The 13,274-nt window shown below is 33.7% G+C and overlaps 1 protein-coding gene across 1 annotated transcript in view; it reads right to left on the bottom strand.

The window, feature by feature from the left end:
* ASXL3 (ASXL transcriptional regulator 3) overlaps positions 1–13,274 on the bottom strand; it is a 125,867-nt gene that overhangs the window by 56,690 nt on the left and 55,903 nt on the right. The window contains exons 4-6 of the mRNA XM_015618583.2: positions 13,063–13,171; positions 11,589–11,700; positions 2,013–2,134 (exon numbers count right to left, since the gene is read on the bottom strand). Of these exons, the coding sequence (XP_015474069.1) occupies positions 2,013–2,134; positions 11,589–11,700; positions 13,063–13,171 (343 nt within the window). The remainder of the gene's footprint in view (positions 1–2,012; positions 2,135–11,588; positions 11,701–13,062; positions 13,172–13,274) is intronic.

The raw sequence follows: 13,274 nt of genomic DNA, 5'->3' as shown, positions 1-13,274 counted from the left end.
ACAAGATCAAAGTAATGCAAAGAACCCACTGCTTTTAAATAAATTGAGTAGGAAACTGAAAACTATCTTGTAGGTTTTCATTCTTTGAAGACTGTTTCACAGTAGATAAAAAGCAATAGCTAAGGAGGACCCCATTACAATATATTATATACAGTATATATACATTTATATATTATAAGCAGTTGCTGAGAGTATCATGATGGCTCATCCTCTCTTACTTTAGCATGGAATCAGTAAGTTTGTATGAGTTGTAAGAGTTTTGCATAGTGTAACTAAAAGATTCTTCTGTATTCAAAGGTCTGACAGGTTCTTTGTATGAATTTTAGGTACTATGCATCCATAAAAGCAATGGAAAGATTGGAAGGCAAAATAATAAATATAAACCAGCAATTTTATAAATAAAATCACTGTTAAGGTTTATTCACCTCTGCATATATATTGTACAATACCAAATCAAACCTACAATGTGTATAAGTGGCAGTAGCCAACATCTGAAACTTGAAGAGAAAACAAAGCAAAAATCTACTGTTTCATCATAAAAATGCCCATTTGTCTCACATTGTGCATGGAGAAAACATTCTGCTGATAGCTGTAATGCTACTCTTATACTTTGAAGTACAGGACCTAATTACCATGAACTTAATTAAAACTAATTCCTTTTTATCGATTACTTAACTTTCTGATGTTGCTTTAACCCTACTGCCTTAGGGAATGTTTTCAAAGATTCATATCAATGTTATGACTTTTTATATTAATCAAGCTATTCTGATTAATTTTCCCTTTAAAAATTATTCTCAATGCTGTATATCTGCTAAGTGACAAGTGGTAGAGTTTAAACAATCACAGAAGTTCAAATATTTGTGGCTTTGAACTTTTTTCCCTCCCTTCCCCTTCACCTTTCCCTTCGCCCACTCTCTCCACTCCTCAGGAAGTCCACAGATCACAAAAGAGAAGAGTTTCCAAAAAGTGTAAATTTTCACAACTATCCTGATGTTTAGTGAGCTGTTTTGTTCCCACTGTTCAAGAACAAACACATGTAAGACCTCAATCTAATAATCCTTTTCAGTTCTCAAAGCCTCTAAATAAAACATAACCTTATGTGAATGATAAACATCTATTAATTTTACTGGATTTAAACTTGGCCTTCATGAAAAACTAAAGTGTTTAGAGGAGATGTGAACAGATTTTGCTTAATGTAAGCCTAAACAAAGAACTCAGCAATAAACCACCCCTTGAAATACAATTAACCATAGCTAGGAGAGCAGTTGTGAGAAAAATTAAAAAATCATCTCACTATCCTAAGGCTTTAGAAAAGTCACAACTTGAAATGGAGAAGAAGCAATGATTGGGTTTTTTTTGAATTCTAGTTTTTTTAGTTTTTCTTTTTCATTTTTCTGGCTGTAAGCTGAATTAATTTGTCAATGCTGGAAAATAATTTTCACATTATCATGCTTTCAGCTAATAGGTGACCAAATAATCAGTTGCTTTTGCAAGCTTTAATACTTATCATGGAACCTAAATCATCCAAATCATAAGGTTCTTTTATAAAAATAACCCTACTCCATTTTGATACCCTGTAGTAGCAAATGCATTATGAAAAAAAAAAATATTTAATAGATCATAAAGAAAAACTGAAAAAGTATACCTAGAGTCTTTCATATCTGCAGCACTTCTTTCAAAATGTTTTTAAATATATTTTTAACTTCACATAAAATTTTCAACACAAATGCACACATAGGGGTGTGATAATATAATATAATATAAAGAATTCTGCTTACTTGAAATTGACTTGACTTGAAGTGCTTACTGCACTTTTAAAGACCCCCTTTAAACTCACTACAAGCAGGACTGCACCCTTGCTAAAAACATAGCAAAACCCCCAATAAAATGCCACTAAACATAGCACTAAAAATCTTTAGAAGTCTCTTTAAATTCTGCTGACATCCCATTCACATAGGAATGACAGAGATGCTAAAGGGAAGCCAACTGATGATCAGTCAATACAATCTTACCTGTTTAAGTGCTTTCTTTGTGTGCTGCTGGAAGGAAGATACTAGCTTGCTTTGCACCGGTGCATTAGTAAGGCTTGAATCACGATTGGAAGACATTTCCTCAGATGTCTGCTTTGGGCAAACTTTATAAAAAGAAATAAAAAATCAGAATACTGTTATGGGGGTTATCTTCCCTATTTCTCTAGGAGTCATAAGGATGGAAAAATAAACCAATACAAGGAAATGCCTTAAAATGAAAAAGCTTGCTGTAGAAAATTCAGCTCATCTTGAGGTCCACATCAGCTGAAAATCCAGCCATATTCTAAGTAAATGCACCGCTTCACCAATATTTGTACCTCATCACACCCCTTCTATGCAGTTCAGGAGGCCTTGCATATTTTGCCTTTCAAGTCCTAAAAGGCAACTGAAATAGTTTAACAACAGATTTCACATGGAAGCTAGATAAAAACTATCCTCCTCATCAACACATTTTAATGGATTATAAGATATCTAAATGAGCATTTATACAAGAGACAATGATGACCCCTGGGTCTAGAAAGATTCATAGATATGTTACTTCATACCAGATTGGAATGTCTTCTTAGGAGCCAGACTCACCTATTTTACAAGTACTTCTTGGTAAAGCTAAGAACAGACTTTGCTGCTTAATGAGGAGACTGGAATATCCTGCAAGATGAATTCTTGTCTGTCAGGTAATACATGTTGCTATACTTGTCAGCTTTCTAAATAATACATGCTTTAATAAACAAATACTACAGTACTTGCATTAAACAGCCTCTTGAATAAATGTTGTGTGCAACACAGAAAAAGTCTCCTGGTTAAAAATAATTGAAAATATTGGTTTTGTTTTTTTTTTAAAAGCAGTTTTATTAAACAGAAATGAAAGCTGTGAGAATAGCTGAAGGATCCTATTAGTCTTGGTGGTCAGCAAACTCAACCAAAAAGGGCTGTAGAAAGCTTTCCACTCCTAATGCCTTGCCTTACTGTTACTCTCACTAGTAACCTAAGACTGCCCAGCTAAACCAGTGTTAGCACGGATCCAGAAGTAAAGCAGCTTTTCTTCCATTCTCCTCTGCTGACTCAGTTCAAGTCTGCCTTCCAGCAGTGTTGAAAGCTGGTTTGTGTGTTGGCATACCTTCTTTATAAAGTTTTGTGGCAGCAAATGGTTTTCCAAGATTTTCCATACTTTGCACAACACAAGAATAGTCTGAAGACACTCAAAGAAGCTGCACAGACATGTACCAGAAATAATGTAGCCCAGTGTTCATCTATTTTCTCTGCCCATCCTTCAGTGGGATGAGCAGACACCTGAAGTCCCGTGCCTCTAGAAATGTTTCTTAGATTAAACATTGTAATGGCTTTTTTATTTGTGTTTGTAAGCAAAAAAGACACAGACAATTTAGCTATTAATAATTAATGGCCATCATAAGATGCACATGATATTAAACTTTTTTTTTCACACTGGAAGAAAAAGTGATTAATACTTACCTAATTAAGAGAGAATACACTCTATGTCACTGCTGTTATGTCAAGATAACTGTCATATTAGATTAAAATTTTTCATTACCAGGTAAGAGAAATGCTATTTTGTCACAAGATTCATAACTGACTTTTGACTTTGTCAAAATATACTTTTATATTCTAAAAATATTCTTTTTTCTTCAAAAAAGGACTTGCAACACAAAACAGGTTCTGAGTTTACAGAATCACCTGGTTTGGATCAATCTTTTCCACATGATCAGCAAAGCTTACTATCAAATAAGACAACATAAAGGGGCTGCAAAGTGTCAGCAGAAAACAAACAATACCTGGTTTATATAATCCAAATCACTGCAACAGCTAAGCTCCTGAGACAAAGAACACCTACACCAAAATAAAAACCTGACATTTCAAATTGCCCAGATTTTGTCTTCCCATTCAGAGAAACTTTTTTTATTTTACAGTGTTCTGGCAAATTTTGAGAGTCAAAGAATTGAAGAAAAAACCCAGAAACAGTATGTGCACACAAACCCCAAAGGTAACAAGAGGAGAAGAGAACACATTCAAAAATCCCTAAAGAGTGGAAAATGGTAAACTTAAGTGCCCCTCCTAAAACAGGATAGATACAACATAACCTGTCATGATAAACCTATTCCTCTTACCAAGAATGACTGCAACTCCTATTACCTTCTTGTTGAAATGGGAAATTCAGATTTTCTTTATGGTGACCTAGGATATTATTACACCCTTATTTATTTTGATGATAAAGTTCATTCTGAAGAGGTTTGACAACTATCTGATGATACTCAACAGTACAGCCATTAACATCAAAGTCATGATACAGCAGGAATAAAAATAAGCATAGCTCTATATTAATTTTGCAATTTCATTAATTTCTCTTTTAAAAATAAACCTGGAGTTGTGACAGAATTAATAAGAGGCCATATTTTTATTTCTATCATTACTTCAATTTTGCATAAAACATTATCAGTGTATTGGTTAGTTTGCTTCTGTTCCTTTGAATCTTTTACAACAAAGTTGACCAAGTAATAGAGACTGTTCCAGTGGGTGAAAAGACTTGAACTAAAAGCCACTGAGACAATAAATAGCTTTCCATCACTGTAGTTTCTCCTACAGATACAGAAAAAATACCTCACTTCAGGTTGGTTCTTTAGTGCAACCCAAACCTAGTTTATTCCGAGTTTTGAAAAAAAACCTGATTTTTCCTGTAGTTCATGATTAAAGAAATGGATACATGAGGTTGAAATCTGCTGCTTAAAATGACACTGTGATTAGAGAAACTCAACCTAATTGCTTTAGAACAAATGATACTTCCATTCTAAAACTTATTTTGTACATTATATTTTTTCTTCATATACCTTGTAGCTTAAAATAGTAAGATAGTAGGATAATATTTTAAATGTTACTTTTTGTTTTAATTACATTTCCATTTAAAACCAGCATGATACAAAATATAGCTATGAACCTAACCATCTAGTAAAATAAGAGATGTCATTGACTATTTTCCAAAAGCAGAAGATACAAGCATTAAAAATCTAAATACATTGTGATAAATTATAGAGTTGCTTAATAACTTATACAGTCTACTCATTTTATTAGCAAAAAATAATAATAAAACTGACATACAGGCTTTATTTAGAGGATAATCAAGATTTTGTTTAAAAACAAAATGAATTGTCTTTTCTGTAGGAAATTAAATACAAATATGAGGCAATGAAAAAACTTAATTTTTAAAACATGTTCTGCTATTAGTAACTCAAATCAATCTGCAACAAAGTGTGACTGTATTAAGATGCCTGTGACCACATAAAATTGTCATGATTTATTTCTTAATTTCTATGGTTGAAGTCCAACTGCTTTTCTCTGAATGAGTCAGACATAAAAAAGGGAAAAATAAGACAGAAAGATATATAAGTGAAGTCACCATTGATGATCATACTGAGCAAAACAATGCCTTAAGAACAAAACAGGCATTTCTCCTATGGAAACTAAATATCACAGTAACAGAAAAACTAATTTAAAGTGTTCTTTGTACATATATATACAACTTTGGAAAGCTGCAACCACTTTTTCCATAATCACTGGAGATCCATGAATATTATCAGATGCATGTTCACTTGAAAATTGTATCAGAAAAGAATGCTAAAAATAAACTGGGTACTGGGGAAGGAAAAAAAAAAAGCCCTGGGAGAATGTGACAGATAAAGGGAAAATATTTGGGTAGCAAATAGAGAGGATTCACCATTATTGCTACAGCAGAAAAAGGAAACAAGAGTGGTTTTAAGCCTACAGGAGGCATTTCCATTTAGTGGAGAATAATTAGGCTCCATTCTTTAAATCGGCTTCTGCAAGGGCCAGGACCACGTGAAGGAATAAAGAAAAAGCAACTATTAAGCCGTAAACTGTTAGGTTATGAGCTGGAAGAACAGCTGGGTTTCTGAAGATAAGACCTCCTCAGTGAGTGCTCAGAGACTGTTAACATGAACCACAGAATTAGAATTACTTAGCAAAAGGAGTATATTAAAAATGTTTTCGGCAAACTCCATTTAAAATAACTTCCTCTCTTCCATTTGTCCAAAGCTAGTTTTGTTAATTATTATGAAAGGTTATAATTTATAAAAATCAGCAATGCTGTCTTTGAATTTCAAATTTTACAAGCTATCCCTGTTATTTTTTTATTACCTTTTACCTTCCCCATCCATGTAAAACATATTGGATGACATGTTTCTTCAAAGAAACAATTTTTGGAGGAATACGGAAAAAAATTATTCTGTCTCCTTGCCACTGAAAGTTATTAGGAGTAACTGTAAACAGATTTATATAACTAGATGGACAGAGAAATTCCTATCCAGGATAGGGCTTATTTTCCCAAAATCAACTGCACAATTAATTTTGATTTCAGTCAGATCATATTGATTTAAAATCAAATTAGTAAAATCAACAGCAGTCCACTTCCCTTTTTTTTAAAAGAAACAGCAATAGATGAGAAAGATTGTTTACTAATGGGCACATTACAAAACATAAATTAACATTGTTACCATATGCTAAAGACTAGAGTCTACCTCAAGCATAAAATGTATGCACACACTCTGGAGATATGAAATTTCAGAGAACTCCCTCAGGAAAACATACACACAATACCTCTCTCTAAAATATCCATAAAATTCAATATTTTCTTTGGGTGACACGGATCTATACTTGTATTGACATAAATAGTTGCACTTTGCCAACACAGATGTATCGAGCAATTCACCTCTGTCACTCTTTGATCTCTAGAGCCCAACTTGCCAAAAGTGAATAATTCAGAACTCGGCTGTTACCATCGGCTCTTGAAAATGAAAACCAGTTTGGGAGTTAGTTAATTGTATGAGTTTGCCAAAGCAAGCAAAAACAGATGTATACATCAATGGTACTACAGTGACTGTAATATTCTTTCTAAAAAGCAATACTAGCATTGTGAATTAATAAATAGTATTGAATAGTATTTTTTGGAAAAAGACATCAAATAACACATCAGCTTTGTAGCTTGCACTGAATCCCATTATATTAACAGCCTGTTTTTGAGCCCAAACATTTCACAAAGCTTAGAAAACTGTGAATCCTTATTCCAAAGTAAGTCAACATTTTCCACTAAAAATATACAGCCTGTCATCACTAAGACACCAATTTCTTAGACCTCATTAACTACTGGAAAAAAAAAGTACAGGAAAAAAACCCCAAACATTTCAGAAACATCCTCAAGCGTCACAGTATCTTCTCTTATGACTCCCTTCAAGCAATAATGAAACAAAAGAAGTTAAGCTCAATCCCAGGTACCATATTTTTATTCTATAGTTGCAGGAAGATGAAAGAAGAAAACACAAAAAAACCTAATCCAAGTGAAAAACTACCTCTTGATGATGTGTCACCCAAAACTCTATGTTTGAGCTGCTACTCCATTGATGCTCTTCTGCTTTTAGAGGAATCTATCTCACATCCAGATGTTGCCACGTGTGACAAACATTTCAGTAGAATCATCCAATATTTTTCCCAAGAGACAAGATGCTAATAGTAACAGGTTTCACTGAATTGCCAGGAATTCCATTCCTGGAAAGGAATTGAATATCCAAATGTGGACTCAGGTTTCAAACAGTGGTGAATATATACTCCTTGCTACAGAGTTATCCTAGGGCTTCCTAGTCTAAAAAGCACAAGGTGTTCAAAAACACAATAGCTACAAAGCAAAATTTCAGGATTCATCATGAATGTGATCCTCTGCTGTCCTTCATTTTGTCAACTATCTGTACGAAAACGGCCTAAGGAATTAACTCTCCTATTAACTCTGCTAACTCAGCTATGAACTCATGTTCATAGATGAAGAACATACACTTCTAGGAAGTGCTGAAAACCAAAGTGTCTCAGGAGACATACGTTGCTTGACTTTGGGCACACATCAGAAGCCCTCTTTGGGCTGAGGTGGGGAGGGAAGTCATGCTATAGCAGGAATTGCTGTCTCCTCCACACTTACATCATTGTGCATTCCATTGGATTGCACGAAGACAAATTTTAATCAACTGCACTCTGTGGCTGATGGATTAGCCCTGGCTTCAGAAACCCTAGGGACAAATGCTTTTTGAGAACTGAATATCCTATTGATGGGCAAAAGGATATTATAGTCATCATTTTCCCAGGCAACAGTAATTGGGATTTTAATTCTTTTACCTACCACATCTTTACATGCTACCCCTGTATTTGAGGAAAATGGAATTTTAAAGATATGGGACTGCTACAGAGCTTCTATTAGAAATCCCATTCCAAGCAAAATCAACTGTAGCATAAAGAGTTTCTTTAACATATGCCTTTGGAGAAGGTGGGGAAAGAAGAATTCTCCACAGCATCTGCAAAATCCTGAGGTGTGACCATTCTACTTGTCCACTTAGTAATACTGATGGGGTGTAACGGCTTTTGCCAAGTCATGTGTTTATAATGGTTAGGAATTTTTATGTTATTATGCTAATAAAATTGTTCAGTAGCCTGCATTTATACTGCAAAAAATGTGCCTGCTGAGGAATGATGTGATTCTTCTCTGTCAGAGTGTCAGCTGGTACTTTTTATTCCAAAAGACTATGGTGTAAAAGCGCACAAATGGGCTGAGGCTGCTGCTCACAGTTTCATCCTTTTGCCTCCAGCTACATTTAAAGAGGCATTTTTTAAAGTCTTGCTAAACAACTTCGGATCACTCTGTCAGAACTGGGGCTTCTGGACTCTATCAGAGTGGAAAAGAGCAAATAAAAATGCAATTAATTAGGCAATTAAGAATTCAGTGTGCAAACAACGCCCATCCTCATGTATCGCACATATTCTAAAACACAAGTCAGAGAATTTAATAAAGCATTTTTGTGCACTGAACTAAATGCTGCTTTTATGCCACAGAATGGTTTCCTGGAAAGAAAAAAAAACCCCAGCTTTAGTGTGAAAAATGTAATTGGTCTGTTAGACCAAATATTTTCTACAGAAATAACTTTTCTCAAATATTTACAAACCGATCAAGTCACCACCTCACCTTTCATAAACATAATGAGACCAGCCCTATTAAATCTCCTAGAACAAAGAAGGCATTTGTTCACTCAGGACTTCTTATGTATCTTTTCTAAATCCTTTCCTGTTTACCTTAATTCCTTCTTACAGCTATAATGAATGCAATACACTGGTAATCATTTAGCTAGTGCTATACCCAAAGGAAAATCTGTGCCTATATTCTTTAATCAGTACTATCAGAATTATAGTCTAAGAACTGCGTTGGACTAATTAGCAAAAGCATCTCATTCATGTTCAATTTATTTTCTGTTGTGATCCTTAAATGCTTTTCAGATATACTGATTTATTGAATACATATTTCTTCCGCATAAATATGACCATTTTTCTTTGCTTGAAAGTCTAAAAGAATTCATGCTGTTCAATTCAAATAATTTACATGGCAATCAAAAGAAGTCTCAAAATTATCATTTATTACCAATACATTTAAGCTAAAAAGATTTCATAGTTTTCAGAAAGTATTGACAAAAAAAAATATTGAATGAAGATGGTCAAATCACACCCTCCAGAGCAAAATGTCTACTGTGGATAGTGATTCCTATGCCTTTGCAGATTAAATAATTTGTAACTTCAATCCACAAATACAAAAATTGGATGTATTTTTTGGGCATGGTCCTATTTTTAAGCCAAGTCTTCTATACTGTTAACAAAATCAGAATTCTAAGTGTATATAAATGGTATCTTTAACAATAAACTTGCAGCCTCAAGAAAAGCGATTATCAAACATTTTTGGGAAAATTATGTTCTGTATTAGGTGATATGCTAATATGCTGACATGCTATTTATGAAATACATGCTGAATTTTATTCTTAATTGATCACATCCAGCATTGGCCTTTCTATATGCTATAGAGACTCACCACTGCCATCCCATTTACTTTTTTTTAATATATTCATTGACATCCATTGCAGGACAAAAAATAATTAAACTGTCTTTTTGTCAAAATGTTAAATACATTGCAGTTATCCAAGATTTGTTAAAGATGATAAATGACAGAAAATTCTCAGCTTTAAAACCAACCTAGGTGTAATTTAATGCTTTATTTCAAAATGTTAAATTTTTGCAGCTTCCCTTTTATGTCATCACAAGTGCTATAATTATTTTTATTACTGTGAAAATAGTATATAGCCTGCTCATAGTCAAAACCCAGCAATTTTCTACTTCTGGAATTATGACATCCTATTTACATTCTATAACATCCTATTTGCATCCTAACACTCCTAAATAATTGCCCTTGTTTTTTTACCATTCTTTTTATTTGTTTATAACAAGTAACATCAACTTTTTCTTTGCACATTTACATACACAGCATACACTACATATGCACCAAACCACTGCACCTGCAGAGTCTGTTAACTTAGAGACATATCAAAGAAAATGAAGAAGCAAAGACATTTAATATCTCTGGACTTTTGTTTCCACAGAGCTCCAAAACTTCAGTCCTAGACAGACCCACAACATGACTTGGAAATTTCTGTTACTCCTATCATTGAACATTTGTGATTTTTCAGTGCTGCTGGAGAGCAATGCAGAAATTGCAGCATCAGTCCTGTAAAGGTGCAGCCTGTGAGCTAAGTAAGTTGCTCAAGTTAAAAAAGGAAGTCTGTAGTAGAACAAAAACATGAGCTGAGCCTTTTCATGTCCCAGTTGTAAACAGGACATCATCTCACCATATACCAAATCAAAACAGCAGGCTGCAGTCCAGCAGTGGGACAGGTTGTGATGAGGCAACAGAAGAGAACTGATCAAGGAAAGGTTTATTTCAGAAGTCCTGGAAAGTCAGATTTTTATTTTTTTTTTAATAAAGCATTTACTTTATAATCATTACATGAATGTAGTTATATTAATATTCACTCCTGTTACTTGCAAAGTAATTTTAGATGACTGATGTTCTCTTTATGACTAACTATTAAGTCTCAAGAAGGAAAAAAAAATATTTCTAAGGTTGCCATTTTAGAGTTATTTCTATGTTTCAGTTTGCCATTATCTCAGAGGAAAAAAAATGCACAGCATTTGATATTTCAAGATGTCATTATGTCACGATGGCAAACAGGAGCCCCTCTGCCTGAAAGAAAAAAAAATACAAACCTTTGTCCTCTGCCCAGAACTCAACTGAGGGACCAACCCCGCATGTCCACACTGAAATCAATGAGATGTCTGAATCTGACAACTGCCAAGTCTGAAGCCTGGTAAAGGCAAATTATTCTTTAGCTGTGGGCCCTAAACAAAAAAAACTCTAAGCCAAAAAATTACCTACTGAAAACACACCCAAACAGCACTGTTCTTTGTCTTTTAAAACCCTAAGTCAAATAAAGACACTCAGTGTTCCTGATTCCTTCATAAGGCCAAAAAAGAGAGGGAGTCACTGAAAATAGTTCCACTGAGTACAAAATATTATTTATACGGTTTAGAAATCACACCAAAAAATCTGAAAATCTAAAGAAAACAATACTTTTTATTTTCCCAAAACATGCCCTCTAATATTGAGATTAAATCACCTACCACCATTTTCTTCTCCATTATTATTGTTTGTCTCAGCCATTTCAGTGCCATCTAACTCAGATTCACATCCTAAATCCAATGTTCCATCAGTAGGGCATGTTGATTCTTCTTTCTACAGATAAAAAATAAAAATAAAAATAAAATTAACAAGAAAAAAAATCAATCATGATCCTGCTGCATCTCCGAAAATAGATTACTGCAGTGTACTCTCATACTTACATTTCAAAAAAACCAAGAATAAAATAAAATATGCTTGTGAGTTACTCAAGAGACAGCCATAAAAAAAACAGACTTTCATGAAAAAACTTGCAAACTAAAAGCAAAAAAGCTGTTTTGTGAGGTCATAACATGCTCTTTTTAAAAGCAAAAAAGTCACATGAAATGCAAGATCTTCCACTTTTTCTTCTTTTTTTTTTTTTTTTAACAAAAACAGACTTGTGTGGCTGTTAAAAATCCTAGTTTTCCAGTTGAGTGTCTACAACACTGCAGCAAAACACAAATCCTTTAATGTTTCTTTTCTGCCTTTGCCTGTTTCCTGAATTCAAATAGCTGAAGCAACCTGGAGCTCACAAGCATGGGAGTGATTGTGAATTCCTGGAATTGTGCCAAGAATATCTCCCGATTTAAAGAAAAACAACAGCATTTGTTCTAGTAAATTAGGAAAGACAGCTTCTGAAAACTATTAATTCAATTTCAAGTACAGGATTTTTAGTTAGCAGGTCCAGACAAATCTATATACTTTTATGTTTTAATACACTTACATCAAATACATCTGTCATAAATTACAAAAGATCCTCCCCCCCAGCCCAAAATTTTAGTTGACTACATTTACACTGCCAAGCAGATAATCTCACTTTCTATTTTCTCATCTCTGCTTCACATTATTCCATTTCTATTGTGAAAGCCCTCCAAGTTTGATCATGTACAAGAAAAAATTTCCACCCACAGTAAACATCATTCTCATACCAAAACAAAAAAAAAAAAAAAAGAAAAAGGAATATAAATAGAATAAAGGCAAAATTCTATCATTATAATTATATTCCTTCTCAAAAGCAATGATGCAACCTTTGAATTAAAAGATGATTTATATTAGACTTGCAAATAATTTTTCACTATTCAAAAATCAAACATTAGTACAATTACTTAATTAGAAAGTCAGTGATCCCCTTGAGCTCACTACTCATAAAACAAAGGCCTTACTGTGAACAACTCCAAAAAAGCAGCATTTTAACTAAGCTACGTGTTTTTTATACCATGTGCCAAATTCAAGAATACGTACATGCTTTCTAGGATAAAACAGTCTATGTTTACTTTCATTATAAATCCTTTTAAAAGACATCTGAAAGCAGTTAGAAGGACTATCAGGTCATTTCCTTGCCAAAGAATCTAATTTGTTTACCTTTATATCTATTGAGACATTCATAAAATGGATTAATAGCTGTATGTACAATCCATATACAAAATTTAAACTTACTTTGAGAGCATAGAGTCCTGATTTCCCAGGGATTTTGAAGAATGTTCCATCACCTACACGAGTGTTAGTATGAAGCATTGCATTCAGGCAAGCTAATGGAGAGGTTCCACTGAAAAATAAAATTGTGCAGTCTAAGATTGAGTGCCTCTTGTAAAACTATTCCCTCGGTCTATTTTTTTAAAAAAACTCATGCTTGCCTGGCTTTTTTTTTT

Source organism: Parus major, chromosome 2 (genome assembly GCF_001522545.3).
Source record: "Parus major isolate Abel chromosome 2, Parus_major1.1, whole genome shotgun sequence".
Taxonomy (NCBI): domain Eukaryota; kingdom Metazoa; phylum Chordata; class Aves; order Passeriformes; family Paridae; genus Parus; species Parus major.
The sequence above is the reverse complement of the archived record's forward strand: the minus strand, read 5'-3'. Positions and strand labels throughout refer to the sequence as shown.